This window comes from Pleurodeles waltl, chromosome 10 (assembly GCF_031143425.1).
Source record: "Pleurodeles waltl isolate 20211129_DDA chromosome 10, aPleWal1.hap1.20221129, whole genome shotgun sequence".
Lineage (NCBI taxonomy): Eukaryota > Metazoa > Chordata > Amphibia > Caudata > Salamandridae > Pleurodeles > Pleurodeles waltl.
This window is the reverse complement of record NC_090449.1, coordinates 749500608-749525235: the sequence shown is the minus strand read 5'-3', so window position 1 is coordinate 749525235 and position 24628 is coordinate 749500608. Positions and strand designations below refer to the sequence as shown.

The 24628-nt window shown below is 47.9% G+C and overlaps 1 protein-coding gene across 1 annotated transcript in view; it reads left to right on the top strand.

Moving 5' to 3' along the window:
- LOC138262452 (patched domain-containing protein 3-like) overlaps positions 1-24091 on the top strand; it is a 257050-nt gene extending 232959 nt beyond the window's left edge. Inside the window, exon 5 of the mRNA XM_069212345.1 lies at positions 23934-24091. Coding sequence (XP_069068446.1) covers positions 23934-24091 — 158 coding nt within the window. The remainder of the gene's footprint in view (positions 1-23933) is intronic.
- The last annotated feature ends 537 nt before the right edge of the window (positions 24092-24628 follow it).

The window sequence follows — 24628 nt, the reverse complement described above, 5'->3', positions numbered from 1 at the left end:
CCCTTTTGGCATGCCTTTTGAGTAATACTGTTATTATGGAGCTTTGGCCTGTCAAAACTAGGGATGGACTCTTCTGTGGTTTGTTTCTTATAATGCCAATCTAAAACTTGTATTTATAAAGAGGTTATTCAATGTTTTACCTTCCAGCTTACCTCTATATTGCACATTCGTTTATACAGGAAATAATATTATTAAATTCTTGTTTGCACATATTTATGAATATGCCTAAAGAAAGAAATGTGGCGACCTATTGCCTTTGTCAATGTCCATGGTGGTGGTGAATGGGATTTCTGTGGGGTGCTGAATGGGAGGGCTGGTCGGGGTGTCTGCTGCAGTGCGGAGTGAGGCCCCAGAGATAGTCGCAATGCAGGAGTAAGTGAATTTGAGGTACATATGCCAGAGGCCTTTACAATTTGACATATATAATAGGCCAACCAAATAGAAGCTTGCACAGCTGGACATTTCTGACTCCGGTATGTGGAGTTTGCGAGCCTCCATTAAATGCTCTGTAATGCCTTGGTTATCTGCACATCTGAAAAGTGTAATTTTCAGATACCACAGCATTATATACCGTGCATAAACAAAGGGTCTGCTTTGTATACTATAGACATATCTGTGACATTGCACTTTACATGAGCCTATAATATATGCACATTTTGGAGACTTGATATATGCATATAATCATAGGCTTTAGATGTCCATATTTGGCATAGTACAGGACTAATGGGGTCATTCAGACCTTGGCGGTCCATGACCGCCATGGCGGAGTGCGGCGGAAGCACCGCCAACAGGCTGGCGGTGCTTCCTGGGCGATTCTGACCGCGGTGGTAAAGCCGCGGTCGGAAAAGGGGAGCCGGCGGTTTCCCGCCGGTTTCCCGCCGGTTTCCCGCTGGCCCAGGGAACCCGCCATGGCGGCGCTGCTTGCAGCACCGCCATGGGAATTCCGAGCGCCTTCCCGCCAGCCTGTTTCTGGCGGTGTCCACCGCCAGAACCAGGATGGCGGGAACGGGTGCCGTGGGGCCCCTGGGGGCCCCTGCACTGCCCATGCCACTGGCATGGGCAGTGCAGGGGCCCCCTAACAGGGCCCCACAAAGATTTTCACTATCTGCTGTGCAGACGGTGAAAATCGCGACGGGTGCCACTGCACCCGTCGCACCCCTTCAACTCCGCCGGCTCCATTCCGAGCCGGCTTCATTGTTGAAGGGGCTGTCCCGCTGGGCCGGCCGGCGGTCTTCTGGCGGTCGCCCGCCGGCCCAGCGGGAAAGCCGGAATGGCCGCCGCGGTCTTTCGGCAGGAACCGCTTGGCGGGCGGCGACCGCCGACCGCCGCAGTCAGAATGACCGCCTAAATGATGTGCATAAATCAGGTACATGCAGTGCATATGCCAGAGAGGTGCATCTAGCAGAGTTCAATATATCCTTCATATGATAGATGCCTTCATAATGGGCTTGTAGCTTTGAGCTCTATATTGTAATATATCATTTGCAACCAAATTTACACATATAAGTGGAATGTGAATTCCCCAAATTCTCAGAGAAAAAGAATTGAGAAGTGTGTAAGGGGTGGTACTTTCTTTTACTAATAGACTGGTCCAGGGCAGGTTAGGGTGTTATTTGATAAACAAGCCTGGGGAGACACAAAATGCAACAGAAGTAGATAGTCATTTCAGCATTATTTTAGAGTCAGGCCTTTCATGGTCAGAAAAAGTTCATTCGATTTCAGAAGACATGCCATTCTGTCTCTTTTGCAGTTTTGCCTTGGGTTTATTAAGATGTCCTCCTCAAGGACCTTAAAAATAAACATGTTTCAAGTCAATCATCATATTACTGAGGTAGTAGGAGGGAGAACGAAGTAAGTAATGCTGGCACCTTCCCTCAATACTATTGCTTAAGCACTGGCCTGGTAAAGTACCACTTGCCACATACAATGCACTATGCTACATACAATGCACAATGCTACTGGGTTTTTGAGTTCACTTTGGGAATCCATAACCAAAGTGGGCTCTTTAAAATGCACCATTTAGCAAACATTTTTCTACATATTTCTTATGGGAGAGAACAGATACCAAGAGGAAAAGTTTTTTTGACACACTGGGACGGGTAGATGGAGGGGGTTTGGGAGTGGAGGAAGAGGTAGTGGTTGTAGGAGGTGTTCGTTTGCTGACTTTGGGTGAAGGTGCATGGGCTGTAGGCTGTCGTGAGGTGGATGGCTGTTGGGTGGGTGTGTGACTGCGTTTGTGTAGTTTGGGGGGTGGGCTCACAGACACACTGTAGAGGACACAGGGGATGTGTGAATGGTAGTGGGGTGGTGAGTACACGTGAGTGGTGTGTGGTGATAGGCGTGCTGGTGATGGACGTAGTGGATGAAGATGTAGTGTATGCAGGTGTGAGTGGAGACGTGACGGGGAGGGAGGAGGGAGATGAGGAGGAGGGGGACACAGTGGAGACAGTGGATGTTGGTATGTGTGCATGGGTATGATGTTTGTGTGAGTGCCTGTGGGATGTGTGGTGCTTATGTTTGCCAGAGCTACCCTTGTGTGTTGAGGTGTGTGCATGCTGGTCTTATGGTGTGCTTGGGATAGGCTGAGGTACTGGGTATTGGGGCTGGGTGGAGGAAGTTGGAGGGGGGAGGCTGGACACAGGGACAATGGCTGCCATCAGTGCTGAGGCAGAGTCTGAAAAGCTTGCTGTTGGGCTGCCTGACCAGAATGAGTGCCCTCCAGCTATGCATTCGTCTGTTGCAACTGCCTCTCTACACCCTGGATGGCATTCAGAATGGTAGACTGCACAACAGTGAGGGATCTGAGGAGGTCAATGGCCTCCTCACTGAGGGCAGCAGGGCTGGCAGGGGCTGAGGTGCCTAGGGCGAAGGAGATGCCCACCCTCCTGGGTGAGCAGCCACGGGGCACACATTGAGGGGCTGCTGGGAGGGCGGTGCTGGTAGGGGGGGTGACAGCTGTACCTGTAGATGCGATGGGCACAGCGGGGCCTGCCACCGCAAGGGAGCTCCCATCAGAGGAGGAGTCGGTGTCGCTGGTCTCAGCTCCTGTCCCTGCCGTGAAGCTCCCCTCGCCCTCTGTCCCACTGGTGAATTCGGAGTCCGTAGTGTCACCCCCCAGGGCCATGTGGGATGCAGCTCCCTCCTGCTCCGGTGGCACTGCTCCTCCACGTGATGATGCTAATGCACACAAGAACAGGGAGACCACAAAAAGGGGGGGAAGAAATTAGAAAGACATGTTCAGTGCATGTAATACCGCTACAGTTGGCGGACACTACAGACAAAGCAGGCCACTGCACTACGCCATGCACTTAGAGTTCTCTAATTAATCACAGGGCCATGGGGTACAAGGCCTATGCCCGATTGCTGCACACATGGAAGTCACAGGAGCCTAACTAGGGGTAGATGGTTCTGAACACTGGTGGGGTGTGGTGCCACATGGCCTGCCTTACGAAGGGACCTTGCCTACAAAACTCGACCTGGCCTAGGGGTACCCACAGCCCACCTCCCCCACCCAGACACCTGCCATGTGCACTGAATCAGATGAATGTGACTGTACTCACCCCCTTGAGGCTGGTGTGATGCCCTCAAGCGCCTATCCAACTCTGGATACATCACCACCAGGATCCGGAACATCAGTGGGGTCATTGTGCGATGGGCACCCCTCCCACGTTGGGAGGCCATCCCCCGCTGGGCCTCCGCCATCTTCTTGCTCCAGCGGCGGATGTCCTTCCATCTTTTCCGGCAGTGGGTGCTCCGTCTGTGGTGGACCCCCAGGGTCCAGGCTTCCTTGGCGATGGCACGCCAAATATCCTTCTTCTGGTGGGCGCTGACCTACAGGAATAGTACAGGGGAAAAGGAGAAGATATAACCATCCGGACTGTCACAGTCATTGGCCTATGTTCCTAACCTTGCCATGGCGCACATACACTCACTGTCGTTTCATGCACGCCTCATTCCCCCCCCAACATCCCAACCACACCACTCCAAACAGGAATTGCCCATACAGCATGCTCACAGTGTACTCACCTGTTTGTCTGGAGGACTGTAGAGTAGCGTGTACTGGGGGAGGACCCCATCCACTAGTTTGTCCAACTCCTCTGATGTGAAGGCAAGGGCCCTTTCCCCAGACACTTGAGCCATTGTTGCTTCCAGACTGAGGTCAGAGCAGCACTTGCAGTGTAGGTCCTCTCCTGTCGAAGATCAGGTATCAAGTGAGTGAACAGATAGAAAATGGCGGTCACGTCCGCGGCGGTGCGTACCGTCACCGCCGGCGTACACCGTCATTGGCTCCTGGGACCCATAGGGTCCAATGTTAACCAATGCAGGATTGCGCCGCGGTCTTCGATCGCCTACCGCGACGGTGTACAACGCCAGGGATGTTACCTCATATCCCCTTGTCCCACCTTACAGGTCAGGCAGCCGCCATTTCAAGGGGCCACATTGCATTAATAATAACTGCGTCACACATATCTAGTCCTTGCATACACACTAAGACAGGTACATAGCGGATTGACAAATGTGTGGAATAAAGTTGCTTATTTCGTACCTCAGTGTTGGCTCACCCTCTGCTCGCTGTTCTCATCCATAGAGCATGTCCCCTGGGGCAGGTGAGGAGATGGCGGCATCCTCTGGTGTACAGACCGCTGGTGGACCTGTCTACAATGGAAGAGCGACATGTAATTGTCACCTACAGACTTGACCGTGACACAATCCATGAACTGTGTGCCCAGTTGGAGCCAGACCTGATGTCAGCTATCCGCCATCCCACAGGTATCCCCCCTCTAGTGCAGGTCCTGTCAGTACTCCATTTCCTGCCAAGTGGGTCTTTTCAAACTACAGTGGCCAAAGCATCAGGGATGTCCCAGCCTATGTTCTCCAAAGTGTTGTCCAGAGTGTTGTCTGCCCTGCTGAAACACATGCGCAGCTACATTGTTTTCCCTCAGGTGGACGATTTGCCTACAGTGAAAGATGACTTCTATGCTTTGGGACATATCCCCAACATCATAGGTGCCACTGATGGGACACATGTGGCCTGTGTCCCTCACCGCAGGAGTGAACAGGTGTACAGAAACCCGAAAAGTTACCATTCGATGAATGTGCAGATGGTGTGTTTGGCCGACCAGTACATCTCCCATGTGAATGCCAAGTTTCCTTGCTCAGTGCATGACGCTTACATTCTGAGGAATAGCAGCATCCCTTATGTGATGGGGCAACTCCAGAGGCACCGTGTGTGCCTATTAGGTGAGGACATGGACCCTATACAGTGTGAATATTTGTCTGGGTCTGGGGTTGTCACTAAGGGTTAGTGTGTGTCTAACAGTTGTCCCTCGACATTTGAAGGTGACTCTGGCTACCCCAACCTGTCATGGCTACTGACCCCAATGAGGAATCCCAGGACAAGGGCAGAGGAACACTACAATGAGGCCCATGAGCAAACTAGGAGCATTATAGAGAGGACCTTCGGCCTCCTGAAGGCCAGGTTCAGGTGCCTCCATATGACATGTGGTTCCCTATTCTACTCACCAAAGAAGGTGTGCCAGATCATCGTGGCCTGTTGTATGCTGCACAACTTGGCTTTGTGACGACAGGTGCCTTTTCTGCAGGAGGATGGTCCTGAAGGGGGTGTTGTGGCTGCTGTGGAGCCTGTGGTCAGTAAAGAAGAGGAGGCAGAAGAAGAGGATATCGACAACAGAAACACCGTGATTCATCAACACTTCTAGTGAGATACAGGTAAGAAGACATCACTGCCTCCTACATCTGATACACTTGTTCTACCTCTCATCTGTCTGTCACTTTCACCCAGTGTATGGACCCTGATTTGTCACTTTGCCTTTCATTTTCACAGATGTGGGTCCTACTGTGTGACCACTGCTATGTTACCTCATGGACTAGAGCTGTGTGACATAGGTATGTTGACAATACAATTGTCACGTACTGCGCTGGACTTCTCACCTCTGGATTTCGGATTGGCGAATACACCAAGTCTTCTACAGGTCCTGGATGCTCCCAGATAAGGGTGACCCCTTCTAGTAGCCATGGTGCCGCTTGACAGGCTACGCCAAAGCAGACCGTACCCTCCAGAAGGAGTCCCAGAGGTAAAAACCCCCAACACTGGGGAAAAAACCTCTAACAGGAACTCCAGAAGGAAAACAAGAAAAAACTGGACTTGACAACAGGAAACAAAAATAGGCAATATCCAGGGTACAAGGCAGGAAAAAAGGAACAAGCAAAAATATCCCAAGGCAAAAGCAGGAACAAAGAACAGGCAAAAATCTCCCAAGGCAAAAGCAGGAACAAAGAACAGGCAAAAATCTCCCAAGGCAAAAAAGCAGGAACAAAGAACAGGAGCGAACAGCACAACCAGAAGGAAGTGTTTGCAACGCAAGGAGGAACAAGACTGACTGACTTATATACTGAGAAAAGGGAAGTGACATCACAGGAAAGGGAAGTAACACCATCTTGGATTAGGAAAAGCCCATAGACCAGTATAGGAAAAAGGAAGTAGTATAAAAGAAAAACAGAGCATGCTGGGACAAAAACACGAAGAAGACAAGATGGACACAACATGGATAGAGACAGGCAAAAAGGCCCAACAAAAAACCCACCACCAACAATAAAAGAAGAAAAAAGGCTACAAGTAAGTGTAGCGCGACCGGGAGCGAAATATATGCTTCCCAGAAAGCTTAGTCAAAAAACGCGGGGAACGGCGCTCCGAATATCGGTAGCACGTTCCACCTGCGAGGACAGAAAGAGACGCCGCGCCAGAGCGCGGCGTTACAGTAGGTCCCCTCCCCGAGGCTCGAGGTTTGTCAGGATGATTGTCAAAAAACAGGCGAACCAAACGGGGAGCATGGACGGAGGAAGCATCTTCCCACGAACAGTCACTGAGGGGGTATCCTTTCCAGTGGACCAAAAACTGTAGTTTGCGTCGAAAAATTCTGGAATCACAGATCTCCTGGACTTCATACTCAGGCTGTCCGTTGATAGAAAGAGGAGGTGGACGTTGGAACTGGCGGTGGTAAGGATCAGGAACGAAGGGTTTTAACTGGGACACATGGAAAACAGGATGAACCCTCCAGATATGAGGTAAGCGGAGACGCACAACTACAGGATTCAGGATGTGCGAAATTCGAAAGGGTCCATAAAAACGTGGTTTGAACTTATTGGTGGAAAACCGGGATGGTAGAAATCTGGAAGAAAGCCATACCTTGTGGCCCACTTGATACGAAGGTGCGGCTTGCCGATAACGATCCGCCTTTCGCTTCATAGCTTGTTTCGAAGCTAGGAGAGTAGTGTGAAGCAGGCCCTGGATTCGACGGATCTGTCGTGAAAAAGAAGTGACTGCAGGCACAGAAGAGGATGTTCGAGAAACAGTAGTGAAAGTCCTCTGACGAAATCCGTAAGTACAATAAAAGGGTGTGGTCTTGGTCGCACTATGTATTGTGTTGTTATAGGAGAACTCGGCAAGAGCAAGATATTCTGACCAATTGCTTTGTGTGGCATTACAGTAACATCTCAGATACTGCTGAAGTTCTTGATTCACTCGTTCAGTTTGCCCATTCGTTTGTGGATGGAAACCCGAGGATAAAGAAATCTCAATGTTAAAGAAGGCACAAAAGGCTCTCCAGAAACGTGAAACATATTGAGGCCTTCTGTCCGAAATGACCTCTAGAGGAAGACCATGGAGGCGAAAAATATCTTGTAGAAAAATGCGACTCATTTCTGGGGCCGTTGGTAGTTTCTTCAAGGCTGAAAAATGGGCCATCTTGGTGAATGAATCTACGGTTACCATGATTACTTGGTTACCAGAGGAAGTAGGTAGAGAGCATATGAAATCAGTGGATAGAGTACACCAAGGTGCGGAAGGAACAGGTAAAGGTCTTAATAAACCTGCCACCTTAGTTCGGGGTGTCTTAGTCTGGGCACAGACTGGGCATGCTGACACATAGGTTTCAGTGCCTGTCTTTAGCGAAGGCCACCAAAAAGATCGCTGAAGCAGTTCCTGGGTCTTCCTGATACCTCGATGACCGGCTATAGGAGAATCATGGCACATTTGCAGGGCTTCTGTCTGCACTTTCTTGGTAGGTAGGAAGAGAGCATGTTGATGATAGAAGTAGTTGTCCTTCTTCTGCAAAAAAGGAGTCACTTTATCCCATTCTGAAGCAGACAGAAACTGGTACTTGGATTGAATGCGTTCTTGAAAAGATTGAGTAGCTCCGATGATCCTGCTAGACTCAATAAGATGTGGAGAGGAGTTCTGGGCTATGTCAGGATATCTGCGGGATAAGGCATCTGCCACTAAATTCTGGGAACCAGGTATGTACGTGATCACGAAATCGTACTGGCTAAAGAAGAAAGCCCATCGAGCCTGACGACTGTTGCGACACTGAAAGCTCAGAAGACACTGGAGATTACGATGATCAGTCCTAGCTTCAAAAGGCTCTCTGGAACCCATCAGGAAATGCCTCCATTCCTTACAAGCTACTTTGAGAGCGAGTAGCTCTCGTTCCAGTACAGAATAATTTCATTCAGCCTCTGATAGAATATGTGACTGATAAAAGATTGGATGTTCCAATCCATCATTGTCTTGCTTCTGCAGCAAAACTGCTCCAATAGCTCTGTCTGAGGCATCAGTCACGACGATAAATTTCTTGGTATTGTCAGGATGACGCAACACGGGTGCTTGGGTAAAGGCTGTCTTTAATTCTTGAAACGAATGTTCAGCCTCCTTGGTCCAAATGAAACCCTTCTTCAGGTTCTCTTTCTTAATTGTTTGTGTTATGAAACTTTGTAGGTGGGCAAAGTTCTGAATAAACTGACGATAAAAGTTTGATAACCCAAGAAAACATTGCGTTTCTTTAATGGATGTTGGAGAAGGCCAGTCTAATATGGCACTGACCTTGTCAGGGTCCATGGATATTCCGTGTTGATTAATACAAAACCCGAGATACATTACTTCAGATTTATGGAACTCGCACTTCTCAGGTTTACAAAACAATTGTTTTTTCTTGAGTCTTTCCAGGACTTGCAGGACATGATCTACATGGTGCTCAGGATCACGGGAATATATCAAGATATCATCCAAATAAATGACCCCATATTGATTGAGAACATCAGAGAACACTGAATCCATAAATCGTTGAAAAACAGAAGGGGCGTTGGTCAGTCCAAAGGGCATAACACGATACTCATAGTGCCCAAAAGGGGTACGGAAAGCAGTCTTCCATTCATCTCCTTCCTTGATCCGAAGGAGATGATAGGCACCCCGTAAATCTAATTTAGTAAATATCTTGGCTCCTTGAATGGCATCCATTATATCTCTGATTAAATGCAGTGAATATCGATCCTTAATCGTTATTCTGTTGAGTTCACGAAAGTCCACACAAGGACGCAGATCCTTAGTCTTCTTTGGGACGAAGAAGAGAGGAGCCCCAGCGGGGGACGTGGAAGGAGCAATCAAACCGTTGTGTAAGTTGTCGTCTAAATATTCCCTTAACACCTTCTTTTCTTGGTCTGTCAGAGAATACATTCAACCGAAGGGAACGACTTCATCAGGAATTAAAGGAATGGCACAGTCATAACTGCGATGAGGTGGCAAAATAGGATTACTAGGTTTCTGAAAAATCCTGATATATTCCTGATAACAATCTGGAACCCCCTGGATAATATTGATAGAGTTATCCTTAGTTGACTGACAGGACCTTTTTGGAGTCCAATAAGAAGTAGTAGAATAACAATTCTGTTGACAAAATGAAGACGTTAGGGATATAGTTTGTGTTTCCCAATTGATATAGGGGTTGTGTCGAGCTAACCAGGGAATTCCCAAAATCATGATGTGATTTGGTGAGGCTATGAGATCAAATGCAACGTGTTCTTGATGCTCCCCAAATGTCAAACAAAGAGTAGGAGTTGAGGCCACCACAGGTCCTGAAGTTAACGGAGAGCCATCCACTGTGTGAACCTGCTCAGGGGTTTCTTTAGGAATGCGGGGAATTCCTTTACTAGTAGCCCAGGTCTCATCCAGATAGAGTCCACTGGCTCCACAATCAAGGAGAGCCAGAAGATGTTCTTCTTGATCTTGTGAACTCTGTAACTTGACCGAGAGGATAAACAGGGTGGACATGCTTTCTTTGGAGGAACATATTGATGGTACTTCAGCTCCTCCCATCTCCTTCCTCCTTACAGGGGACGGGAGCTGGCGTTTCCCGTAGGCGTTGAGGGACGTACCGGACATCTACAGATCAGGTGGCCAGCCTTACCACAATATAGGCAAAGTCCCCTTCGTCGTCGTTCCTCCCTTTCTGACTCCGTCAATGGCCCACGAACCAGATCTATCTGCATGGGCTCTTCATGGGGAGGTGGAGAGGCTTCAGATGGACTATCTTCCGTTCGCCGACTGCTAGCACAGAAGGTACCGGGCTGGTATGGAGCTCTAGTTCTGCGCCTTTCCATCTTGCGCTCTCGAAGTCTATACTCGATGTTCATAGATTGATCCATTAATTCTTTCAAAGAACAAGCTGGGGAAGAGTGTACAAGCTTATCTTTAATTTCTTCACGCAGGCCTCAGCGGAAAAGGGTTACGAAGGTGCGTTCTACCCAGGAGATTTCAGCTGCCAGCTGTTTGAAGCGGGTTATCTACTGTAGTACATCCTGATTACCTTGCTGAATGTCACATAAGGCTTCTTCAGCTGCTGCTTCTACCCCAGGTCTCTCAAACATTTGTTTGAAAACAGTCAGGAAAGCGGAATAGTTAGCCAGGACTGGGTCATCTGCAGAAACCAGAGGAGTCGCCCAAGCAAGCGCTGGACCAGACAAGGCGCTGATCAGATAGCCCACCTTAGTCTTATCCGAAGAAAACTGGAGTGGACGAAAGGCAAAGAAAACCGTCAGGGCGTCCAAAAATTCCTTCATCTTTAAAGGATCTCTGGAATATCGAGGAATAGTAGCAGATACGGGTGGTATGTCCATTGATCGGGAAGACAAGACCTGTCGTAGCGCAGTGTTCTCTGCCCGTAACTGTTGTAACTCTTGGGCTTGTTGTTGGACAGTCTGTAACATAGCTTGAGCATTTTCTGACACCTCTCCCTGTGGATCTTCCATGGCGCTCTTGCAACGCAGAATCTTTTGGCGTTGCAATCTGTCACATACTGCGCTGGACTTCTCACCTCTGGATTTCGTATTGGCGAATACACCAAGTCTTCTACAGGTCCTGGATGCTCCCAGATAAGGGCGACCCCTTCTAGTAGCCACGGTGCCGCTTGACAGGCTACGCCAAAGCAGACCGTACCCTCCAGAAGGAGTCCCAGAGGGAAAAAAAAACAACACTGGGGAAAAAACCTCTAACAGGAACTCCAGAAGGAAAACAAGAAAAAACTGGACTTGACAACAGGAAACAAAAATAGGCAATATCCAGGGTACAAGGCAGGAAAAAAGGAACAGGCAAAAATATCCCAAGGCAAAAGCAGGAACAAAGAACAGGCAAAAATCTCCCAAGGCAAAAGCAGGAACAAAGAACAGGCAAAAATCTCCCAAGGCAAAAAAGCAGGAACAAAGAACAGGAGCGAACAGCACAACCAGAAGGAAGTGTTTGCAACGCAAGGAGGAACAAGACTGACTGACTTATATACTGAGAAAAGGGAAGTGACATCACAGGAAAGGGAAGTAACACCATCTTGGATTGGGAAAAGCCCATAGACCAGTATAGGAAAAAGGAAGTAGTATAAAAGAAAAACAGAGCATGCTGGGACAAAAACATGAAGAAGACAAGATGGACACAACATGGATAGAGACAGGCAAAAAGGCCCAACAAAAAACCCACCACCAACAATAAAAGAAGAAAAAAGGCTACAAGTAAGTGTAGCGCGACCGGGAGCGAAATATATGCTTCCCAGAAAGCTTAGTCAAAAAACACGGGGAACGGCGCTCCGAATATCGGTAGCACGTTCCACCCGCGAGGACAGAAAGAGACGCCGCGTCAGAGCGCAGCGTTACAACAATAGACATTGCTATTTCCCTCAGTTATTGCAAATACAAATTTGTGAACTCACAGACTGACTCCAGATTGTTTTGTGATTTAAGGGTGTTTATTTAAGTGGAATGGGTTGTAAAATGGTCAGGGGTGATGGTCTAGGAATGTCCATGGCAGAGTCCAGTCTATTAGCCTCACAGGTGCATTGTCCAAAGGGGCATAGGAAGTGGAGCTGGGGCAGTTTAAGGATGGACAGGGTGATAAAATGGGACAGAAGGATGACAATCAGGGTGGTCTCATTTCTTGGCGGGGGTCGTGGCATTGTTCTCTGTCTTTGTCCTGGATCTCAGGGACCGCTTGCGGGGGGGTTCTCCATCTGCAGGGGGTGGGGTGCTGGTGTCGTGGTCCTGTGGCGGTGCCTCCTGTCCAATAGCGCCGGCGGAGGTGGTGGGCAGTTCATCATCCAGGCTAGTGTCAGGGTCCCCTTATTGGGCCACAGTGTCCCTCCTGGTGTTCACAAGTTCCTTCAGCACCCCACAATGGAGCCCAGGGTGGTATTGATGGATTTGAGTTCCTCCCTGAACCCCAAATACTGTTCCTCCTGCAGCCGCTGGGTCTCCTGAAACTTGGCCAGTGCCGTTGCCATTGTCTCCTGGGAATGGTGGTAGGCTCCCATGATGTTGGAGAGGGCCTCGTGGAGAGTGGGTTCCCTGGACCTTTCCTCCCCCTGTCACACAGCAGCCCTCCCAGTTCCCCTGTGTTCCTGGGCCTCTGTCCCCTGAACCATGTGCCCACTACCATTGCCCCCAGTTCCATGCTGTTCTTGGGTTTGTGGTTAGCCTGGGTTCCCTGTAGTGGTGGACACACTGCTGCTTGACGTGTCCTGGGGACAGAGGTATGGGCCCGCTGGGTGGGTGCTGTGCTGGTGTTTCCAGAGTGGGGAGGCTCTGTTGTGGCTTGTGCCAGTGTGAGGGGAACCGACTGTCCTGAGGTCCCAGATGGGCCGGGCTGGTCATCTAGATCCAGTTGGACGGAGCTGCTGTCATCACTGTGGGCCTCTTCTGTGGGTGGAGTGGACATGTCTGGAACCTCCTGTCCGGTGACGTTGGGTAGGGGTCCTGCAGCGGTATAAAGGTATGATTATTGCATCTGTGTGTGCCATGGTGTGCAATGGGTGGGTGACCCTGTGCCCCAGTGCTTGCATTCCTGTGTAGGACCTTGTGTGCTAATTGTTTAGAGGTCTGTGTGGGTATGTGTAGTGGCCATGCATTGGTGGTGGGTGTCCATGCTTTGTTGCTGCATGCAGGGCTTGGTGTTGGGATGTGTGGTTTGTGATAGTGGGACATATGTGAGGAGTTGGAGTGATGGGGGTGAGGGCGAGGGTGGGGGTATGTGATAGCATGCAGGTAGGGTGGGGGATGTAATAGTTAAGAGTTGACTTACCAGAGTCCATTCCTCCAGCTACTCCTGAGAGGCCCTCAGGATGCAGTATAGCCAAGACCTGCTCCTCCCATGTTGTTAGTTGTGGGGGAGACGGTGGGGGTCCGCCACCAGTTCTCTGAACCGCAATGTGGTGTCTTGAGACCACGGAACGCACCTTTCCCCGCAGGTCGTTCCACCTCTACCTGATGTCATCCCTTGTTCTTGGGTGTTGTCCCACTGCGTTGACCCTGTCCACGATTCTGCGCCATAGCTCCATCTTCCTAGCTATGGTGATGTGCTGCACCTGTGATCCGAATAGCTGTGGCTCTACCCGGATGATTTCCTCCACCATGACCCTGAGCTCCTCCTCAGAAAACCTGGGGTGTCTTTGCAGTGCCGTGGGGTGGTGCGGGTGATGTGTAAGGTGGTGTGTGTTTTGATGTGTGGTGTGATGTTTCGGGGTGTGTGGTGTTTTGTGCATGGATGTGTATGTGTGATGGTGTTGTGTGCCTCTGTATGCTGATGTTGTCTTTGCTTTACTGTCTCTCTGGCCTTCGTCTACATTTTTGGTAGTAAGGGTTTGTGGGTAATGTGGGGGTGTGTTTTATATTGTATTGGGTGTGTGGGAGTGGTGTGTGTATGTGTATCAGGTGTGTGTTTTTCAAATGGACCAATGTGGTAGTGTTTTGTAAATGTGTGTGTATTTTGAGCACGGCGGTGTGTACCGCCAATGGTTTACCGCAGTTGTCTGACCGCCGAGTGGATTTGTGGGTCGTGCTAGTGTAGGTGTATTCCTATTGGCGTGACGGTGGAGGTTTTGTTATTGGCAGTTTATCACTGACCTTTGTTGTGGCAGACTTGTGTGGGTGTCTGGATTTTGGCGGATTCTGAGCTGTGAGTCGTGATAGCTGTAGTGGAATTCCGCGGCGGTGTGTTGGCGGTCTTCTGCACGGCGGTAAGCAGCATTTACCGCCAATGTTGTAATGACCCCCAAAGTACTTATATAAACATATGACTTAATGCTTAACCTAAATGTTAATATTGTAGCAGAATGTTTCTAACTCTTCAATAATAAACTATCCAGAAACAAAATTTTACCATTTCCAAATTAAAAAATAAATAAAAGATCATAATATAATCAACCATTTATAAAGTGTATTCTTCAAATGTCAAAAATAGAGTCTGATAAACATTTTTTTTAAATAAAAAATGACATCATTTTAATGAGCTCATAAAAAATGGATAAAAGTAGAAAAAAAAAACATTTTACTCCCCACCATATTCCCTTATAAATGCAATATCCTGCTCCTAAAATTATATTACACCAAACTTAAAACATTATTTTAATACATTAAAAGATTGCACAGAACATAAATGATAACGATATTTTTAACAACAAACCTCTGACATGCTGTCCAATGATATTGTTCACATCACTATACTTTTATACAATATTTGTGTCCCGTGATTTTATGGTAGATCACTCCCAGGTATATAAACTGAATTCATGTGTTATAACCTGCATTGTGTTCTACTCTCATCGATACCCAAGTGTAGAGAGCTCAGGAATGACTACATCCTTGTCTGGTGAGTATGTTTATAGGTTTTATTGTTAAGGGATTGGAAACATAACCAGTAAAGTGGAAACAAGATGAGAACAAAACTAAATTGCTTCAACAAAGCTGTCCCAAATGTAGGTGCAAGGGTAGCCACCCTTTCAACTCTCCTTCTTTCCTTTTCCAGAAGGAAAGACTTCCTCTTGATTTTGTATCCCTTAGAGTTGGAGGACCAGGTTCCGTAAGGGCTAGGTGTTAGAAATTGGGTCTCTGGTTGGCAGTCATTTTGCACTCTGTCCAAGCAGGGACTCTCACTCTCGTCAGGGTAAGGGAGTCACACTCCTCAGACAACCGCTGCTCACCCCCTTGGTAACTTGGCTCAAGCAGTCTGGCTTATCTCAGAGGCAATGTGTCAAGTATTTGTGCCAACACACACAGTAATACAGTGAAAATACTACAAAAGGGACACAAAACCAGTTTAGAAAAATAGCCAATATTTATCTACATCAAACAAGACCAAAACAACAAAAATCCAACATACAAATGCAAAGCTAAGAACTTTAAATTTAAAAAGAGTCTTAATCCATAAAAATCAACGGAAGCGTTGTTTTCACATAAAGCACGTGGTATGCATCAAAAATAAAGTCGACCAGTTGAGCGTGCATCGGAAAAATAAGTGATGCATTGATTCCTGACGTGCAAGTGAGACCGTGCCTCGATTCTTCTCCGGTCGGGTAGGCGATGCGTCATTTCTTTCTCCTGCAGAAGAGCGATGCATTGATTTTCGGACGGGCAGCCTCAGGTCCTTGAAGGTTCACTGTGGTTTTGACACCCAGCAATGATGCGTGCGAAATACTGAGGCACAATGGTGAAGAGCCACACTGTGTGGGTGATGTGTCGATTTCGGCAGCCGCAAGCGGGTGTTGCGGTGTTTTTCCAGCTGCGATGCAGGTGGTGCGTTGATTTTTCAGCCGCAATGCAGGTGCTGTGCCAATATTTCTCCTGCTTGGCTAAGGTGCATGGTTTTCAGCTTTGGTTCCACCTGTTTCTCCTTTCAGGGGCCTAGGGACTAAATAGGGCACCACTTGGCAGGGGAGGAGTCTCAACAAGAGAGTCCAGGTGCTTGCAGGGGACGTCTTTGATGGCCCTGAGACTTCAAAATGGGCGCAAACTCAGTCCAAGCCCTTGGAAACCCTTTGCAAGCAGGAAAACACAGCAAAGTCCAGTCTTTGTCCTCTCTAAGCTAGAAGCATCAATTGCAGGTCAAACCAGCAAAGCACACTCACAGGCAAGGGGGCATTACTCCCCCTCCAGCTCTTCAGCTCTTCTCCTTGGTGGAGGTTCCTCTTCATCCAGAGGTAATCTAAATTTCTGTTTTTTTGGGTCCACTACTTATACCCAGTTCTGCCTTTGAAGTAGGCACCTTCAATGGAAAGTCTTTGTTTTTCACATGATCCTGCTTTGCCCAGGCCTGGCCCCAGACACACACCAGGGGGATGGAGACTGCATTGTGTGAGGACAGGCACAGCCCTTTCAGGTGTAAGTGCCAGCTCCTCCCTTCCTACTATAGCCCAGGAGACTCATCAGGATGTGCAGGACACTCCTCAGCTCACTGTCACGAGGGAATTCACAAATAGCCCAGCTGTCAGTCTGATCCAAACTTGGATTCCACAGGCAGGCAGAGGCACAGAATGGTTAAGCAAGAAAATGCCCACTTTCTAAAAGTGGCATTCTTAAACAGGCAATCTAAAAACCAACTTTACCAAAAAATATATTTTTAAATTCTGATTTCAAAGACCCCAAACTCCACATCTCTATCTGCTCCCAGAGGAAACTACACTTAAAAGGTGTTTAAAGGCAGTCCCCATGTTAGCTTATGTGAGAGATAGGACCTACAATAGTGAAAATCGAATTTGGCAGTATCCAGCCCCCTGCAGTGTATTTGAAGCCAGGGCTGGGGAAGACCGGATCGTGTGAACAACAGAGACTTTCCTTTTAAGTTTACTTACTTCAAGGGCAGAAATGAGTATAATTAGTGGACCCAAAACCCCATACTTTTAGAACAATTTTGGATCAAGAGGAACCTCTGCCAAGGAGAAGAGCTGAAGAGCTATGAGGAGGAGTACTGCCCCTTTGCTGTGTGTGCTTTGCTGGGTTGGCCTGCTGTTGCCGCTTCTGCCTTAGAAAGGACAAGGACTGGACTTTGCTGTGTATCCTGCTTGTGAAGATTCTGCAGGGCTTGGACTGAGCTTGCCTCCTTTTAAGAAGTCTCAGGGGCATCAAAGGCTTCATCTGCCAGCACCTGGGCTCTCTTGCTGAGACCCCCTGACCTGCCAAATGGTGCCACATCCAGTACCTGTGCCCCTGGAAGGAGAAGCTGGCAAAACTAGAGAGAAAATCCATGCACCGGAGCCAGAAAAAACAATGCAGCTCCTGCACTGCAGCTGAAAAATTGACGTAGAACAAGTAAAATTGACGCATCACCAGCTCAGCATGGATTCGTCGATGCTGTGCGCCTGGATTTTCAAAAATCTTCAACATCACCACACAGACCCGAGGCTGCTGGTCTGGAAACCGATGCACCGATTGCCCGGCGGAGAAAGAATCAATGCACAGCTTCTCTTGCGAGTAAGGAATAAACACATCTTTTGATTTTTCCGATGCACATTCACTCGAGCTGCTTTATTTTTCACACATACCAGGTACCTCGTGCTAAAACAACACATCCATTGATTTCTGTGGATTAAGACTCTTTTTACTTTAAAAATTCATATCTTTGCTTGTGTATGTTGGATTTTTGTTGTTGTGGTCTTGTTTGATTTAAATAAATATTGGCTATTTTTCTAAACTGGTGTGGAGTTCTTTTGTGGTGTTTTCACTGTGTTACTGTGTGTGTGGGTGAAAATACTTTACACATTGCCTCTCAGATAAGCCTGACTGATTGTGCAAAGCTACCAAGGGGGTGAGCAGGGGCTCCCTTACCCTGACTATAATGAGCTTCCCTACTTGGACAGGGTGTAAAGTGACTGCCAACTATAGACCCCATTTCTTACAGGCGGCCATGTTGGAGGATGAACCACCGGCCTCCTTACAGTACCAACCAACCAGGAGTGGCTGATCGGGCCAGTCAGCCACGGGCACTCTGGAGAGATAGTCAACATTGGCCTGCAGACTTCCTGGTTGATGTTGCACCTGAAATGAAAAAGGTTGAAAGGTTAAGAACCTGTGTAACACGCAAGAGTTTGAATCCTTATTCCTGGCCAACCAGACCAGTGGGGCATGGTCTGTCAGCAAGGTGAATGTGCAACCCAAGAGATAATATTGAAGTGCGTCAACATCCCACTTAATCGCAAGGCATTCTTTTTCTATAGTTGGATACCGTTGTTCACATGGAAGGAGTTTCCGACTGATTTATATACAGGGTAAAGATCTCCGTGATTGTCTGCTTCAGACAAGACAGTCCCTTGCCCTTTGCCAGAGACATCGGTTTGTAAGACAAAAGGTAGCTGGAAGTCTGGACAGGCTAAAACGGGTCTTTAACCCATCAACACTCCCCTGCTGTTATATTGACCAGTCCTTTATCTTGGCAGGCAGGTGGTTTTTCAACAAGTCAGTTAAGGGAGCCACCAATTCCCAAAACCTTGGGATTAGATGTCAGTAGCAATACAGCACTAACCCCAAAAAGGAAAGGATATCCTTTTTGGTGGAAGGGGGTATGGTTCTAATAGCCAGCACTTTCTCTACTTTGGGACAAATAGTGCCTGCCTAAATTTGATAGCCTAGATATTTAGTAGAGTCATTCGCCAGGGTGCATTTTTGTGGATTGGCCATGAGGCCGGCTTCCTGTAGAGTGGAAAAGACTGCTTACAAATGCTGGAGGTGCTCTGTCCAGAAGGAGTTGAATACAACAATATCCTCCAAATATGCAAGCTTGTATTCTCGGTAGGGTGTCAGGATCATATCCATTCGTCTTTGAAAGTTTGATTGGGCTCCGTGCAAACCAAAGGGAAGTACCTTAAGTTGGTACAACCCTGGTGGAATGGAGAAAGCAGTTTTCTCCTTGGCATATTCAGCCAACGCAATCTGCCAACACCCCTTTGTTAGGTCTATAGTGGATAAGTAGGTTGCCTTACCTAGTGTTTCTATCAGCTTGTCTACCCTAGGCATGGGGTATGTATCAAACTTTGAAACACTGTTGAGTTGTCAGAAATCTATAAAAAAGCATAGGGACCCATCCGGTATTGACACCAAAATGATGGGGTAACACCAGGCATTAGTTGAAGACTCAATAAACCCATCTTGTAACATCTTTGTTATTTCTCATTTGACAGCTTCCCTCCTAGCTGCGGGAATGCGGTAGGGTTTTAATCTCACTACCTTATCTCCTTCGGTAATAATTTTATGTTGAATATGATCTGTCTTTCCGGGTTTACTGGAGAACAACTTAGGGAACTGCTTCACTCAGTAAATCGGTTAAATCTTTTTTTGGTTTGGATTAACATAACATGTATTTGTAAAGTGCACATTCACACAGAAGGCCCCTTTTGGCTCAGAATAACAGATGTTTATTGTTACCCAACTCCATTGCACTCATTTTATCAACTTCAGAAGGATGAAAGGCTGAGTGGACATGCCAGGATTTGAACCTGTGACCATGAGGTCAAACACAGACCCATACAGTGGATGTGTTAGTCCATTAAGCCACCAGGATTCATCGTAGATCCAAGGCCTAAGTTTCCTATCTTGCCCTGTTCTATGGTGTGAACAAATTCTATCTTCAGCAGCTCTGAGTCAGTGATAGAAAGATCCTGTCCTTTATCTTTCTGTTGGTGCTTTGTTTGTCCCACTTCTTCAAAAAGTTTATATGGTATATCTGTCCTGTTATTGTTTTTGTGGTACTGCAATTCTATATGACCGGGATAATCTGTTCCTGTACTTCAAATGGTCCCTCCCATTGAGCCAAATGTTTATTGTTGGATGGGGGTAATAATATCAATACCTCCTCTCTGGGTGTGAGGCACCTGCTTTTAGCTTTCTTATCATAAACAGGGGCATATTTACACTTTTTGATGCAAAACTGCGCAAACGCAGTTTTGCGTCAAAAGGTTTAGCGCTGGCTTGCACCATTTTTCAGCGCCACCCTGGTGTCATATTTACACTATGATGCAGGATGGTGCTACAAATTGGTAGAGTAAAACAATTTGCTGTTAACCCTTGCGCCCTGTCATAAGGCAAAATGACATTAACGCTGCAAAATTAACTCTAACCCGTTTTACGGCACATAAACATGTCGCAAACGGATATGCACCATTTTAACCCTTACCGTCAACTTTAGATGCTAATTCAGGAAAGTTTGCAAAGCAGAGGGAAAATGAAACCAGCAGGCCAGGAGAGACCCCAGGGTGACCCCATACAACCAGGAACCAACCAGGAGGACACACAGAAGTCCCAGGGGAAGGAGAAGAAAAAGAGAAAGTGTTGGTTTAGTGCAGAGGAGCATGAAATCCTTGTGAGGGAGGTGACGGAGCACCAACATCAACTATTCGTCACCTCCAAATTGGCAAGAGAGAGGCATTATGGTAACAGTGTGGCAGAGGTGAGGAGAACTGTAACAAGAGTGCAAGAAACACTGACATGATTGTTAACGAAGAACTAAGGAGAAAATGGCAAGGAACAGTAAGGCAGCACTGCAAACTAGAGGTGGAAGTCCAGCACCACACGAGGACCTAGATGAGATGGAGCAGATGGTTGCAGTGGTCATCCCAGAGGAACTGGTCACTGGATTCCCAGGACAGGACAGCGCATACTACCAGGAACTACCACAAATGCAGGGCAAGTTGCATGGGCTAAATACAAAATTAACAAATGCAAGGAGGGGGAGACACATAAGACACATTCAATGCAGGTGAAAGGAGTGTAGAGGGACTCTGGCCATGAATCAAGTTGCACCATTCAAACAGAAGCAACACATGTACACATGCCTTGGTACTGCCATGCACCACAACACATACACAACCTGGACATATATTAAACACCAGGGCTACATACTAACATGTACATATGCAGCATATAGGATGGAAGGCATGTCTGTGCCTGTGGTTGTGTCATCACAACATCCCTTGCATACAGTCAAACAAACCCTACCAACACAACTAACACAGCAGAGACTAAGAAGTCATTCAATACCATTCCTGGGGTTACATCATGGTGGTGTCTCTTGCAGAAACACTTTGAAACTGCCTTGTCCCATTGCCGAAACATATGTGTGCTGCATCTTACAGCACACATTAAATTGGCACCTTAGCTAACATTACTCAGATGTGCAGGAAGCACCACCCCACACATAAACAACACATCCTCATAAGGCAACCACTTCTCCATCATGCAGTCAGGATGCCTGGCTGGGTGCAGGTAAAAGTAATCTGTGCAGCTACTGGGGGAATCGCAGGGAGGTCCAGTATCGCAGGAAACATGGCATTACCCAGTGTAACTAACCTGGTGCAGTGTGGAGCCACACATATTGATGCTGATCAGAACTGTGCCGCTAGAGGAAAAATGCACTACAGATTGCAATCTGTGGGTCACAACACATACATGCTGAGCCCACAACTACTCTGACATAACCATGTGAGCCACATAGGAATGGGGAAACAATCACATAAACACAGCATGTGGTGTATGTCTGTGAACATCATGGTGTACTATATCACAATGATGGGCGGGAGATGGTGCATCGGCAAGTCTGGTGTTGGTAAGGCTGCTAGTGCAGTGTACCCTCCGCGTTTGGCAGTATGAGTATCACGCTGGGATGGCTGGGTGAAAATCTGTCTCCTCGAGTTAGCTCTGTGGGGCAGTTACCACTACATTGTTGATGGATCAAAGTGACAGCACACAATGCTCTTATCACTGCAAATCAGGCAGTGGAAAGTGCAAAGGGCCTGGGGCAGTGCATGGCTGTGCAGGGGCACACCAACCTTTGTGTGGGGCTTTGACCATCAGGCAAAGGCTGGCGGATAAGCTGGAACATACCTGGAGGGTAGTGCTGATCGTAATACTGGTCTGGTGTCACAAGACAGGTGGCATTGCCAGTCCGTAAGCTGCCAGCAACCTGCCAGTGCTAGGCCATTGGCCCATGGGGCATTCCCGATGGACAACATGTGCCACTTTCACTTGCGCTGTTGGCAGTGGTCATGTTACCAATGGCAGTCTGATGGTTAGAGGACAGCCAGACTTGTAATGAGAGTCCATGTATGCACCAGTACAACTACCTGCAAAACTAGATCGAGGCCCTGATCTAAGTTCAACATTAGTCAACTGGCTATGTCCATGATTTTGTGGCATTAGGCACTGTCATGTAGAAAATGATGTTCACTTCAACAAATAATACCCATGCTGGCCATCCCTGGGTCCACCCCTGTGCCAGTGTCAAATTAGCTGCACTGCCACAATGCTACATCTCTTGCATCATAGTGCAAGGATGGCTGCATTGAGGGGGAGATCATAGTTGTGTAGGAAGGAGCACATTCCTGCACAACCAGAAACTGAAATAGCAGTCTGCTAGGTCCATGTGTGCTGTGCAATGTAGCAAACATACACATACATCAGTATAAGGAGCAATCAAAGTAAACAACAATATAGCTCCTTGGAAATGCTGTCCCTGTGGTGGTGTAAGTTTTTTATATCACCCTGCTATATGAAAAACACGTAAAATTGGGACAGGGGCAAATTACAATGTGTGTTAGTTTGGCTTGACCACTGCAACAGCCATTGCAAGGTTCTACCATGCAAATGGATGCATAGGAAGGGGCCACAATAACAAGATGTTGTCAAGCCACCAAATGGAAATGCATCACACCTTGTAAATATGACGCAGCCTATTGCGCACCCGAGCCTCCCTTTACGTGTCACTGAGTCAAAGGGCTGATAAATTACATCCATAATGTAGAATAACAATGTTTGGACAATGTTTGGACTGTAAGTTGTCACTGAGCCTCCAATAGCAATTCAGTGATGTGACATGTCAACTGCCACAACATAGAAAGATTTAGGGGCATATTTATACTCCGTTTGCGCCGAATTTGCGTCGTTTTTTTCGACGCAAATTCGACGCAAAACTAACTCCATATTTATACTTTGGCGTTAGACGCGTCTAGCGCCAAAGTTCATGGAGTTAGCGTCATTTTTTTGCGTGAACACCTTCCTTGCGTTAATGATATGCAAGGTAGGCGTTCCCGTCTTAAAAAATGACTCCGATGCTATTGCGTCGGATTTATACTCCCGGGCAAAAATGAAGCCCGGGAGTAGGTGGGTCAAAAAAACCCGCATTAGCGCTGGATTTTAGCGCCTGGGTCAGGGCAGGCGTTAAGGGACCTGTGGGCTCAGAATGAGCCCAGAGGTGCCCTCCCCTGCCCCCAGGGACACCCCCTGCCACCCTTGCCCACCCCAGGAGGACACCCAAGGCTGGAGGGACCCACCCCAGGGACATAAAGGTAAGTCCAGTTAGGTATTTTTTTATATTTTTTTTTGTGGCATAGGGGGGCCTGATTTGTGCCCCCCTACATGCCACTATGCCCAATGACCATGCCCAGGGGACAGAAGTCCCCTGGGCATGGCCATTGGGCAAGGGGGCATGACTCCTGTCTTTGCTAAGACAGGAGTCTTCAATGGGGGATGGGCGTCGTAAAAAAATGGCGCAAATCGGGTTGAGGCGATTTTTTTGCCTCAGCCTGACTTGCACCATTTCTGGACGCCCATACGCCATTTTCCCCCTACGCCGGCGCTGCCTGGTGTACGTCGTTTTTTTTAACACACACCAGACAGCGCCGGCGGCTAACGCCGGCTAACGTCATTCAGTATATACGGCGCCCGCATGGCGCTTCAGAATGGCGTTAGCCGTCGCAAATTTTTTTGACGCAAAACTGCGTTGGCGCAGTTTTGCGTCAAAAAGTATAAATATGGGCCTTACTTTTTACACCATATCATTGCAGAGGATGATGGCTCTCCTGATGATCTATCTGTCCTGGAGTTCTCTGATGACCTGGATGACCAGATGACAACCATCAGCCAAGAGACTCTCCAGGATTTCCCTCCAGACACCACATCCAGTTTCAAGGAGGACAACCAATGTAGCAGCCATCCCAGATAACCCACCCCACAACCAAATATTAAACCTGCTATCACCGACACAGCTCAGGACTCCGAGGACCCAGGGACAAGCTTCCAGAGGACAGTGGTAGGAGTCCAGCGGGAGCTAGCCTAGCAGGTGCGGGTAGGGATGGAGACCGTGGCAGCCAACCTAGAGGGAATGCGCACGTGCCTCATGACAGCTAATGAACACACAGCTGCCAGCCGAGGCGCACACTCCCCACTACGTGAAGTCCAGCTGTGTCTGACAGACATAGCTGCTGCCACGAGGGAGAGGCCACAACAACTGCCCTCCCAAACTGGCAGCAGCATGATTGAGAACAAGCTGGACTCCATTCAGCATGAAGTGGCCTCCCTCAGGACAGATGCAGCTGCCTACCACTGGGATGTTGCTGCTACCCTGAAAACCAAGCAGTTCCTCCTTGCTACAGTGATGTCATATGTTATTCCACAAATGGCAGCTGGCAGGAATTGGGACTCCACATCTTCAACCACTGAAGTGTGTGTGGCCCCCTCTACCTCCCCGCCACCACCATTA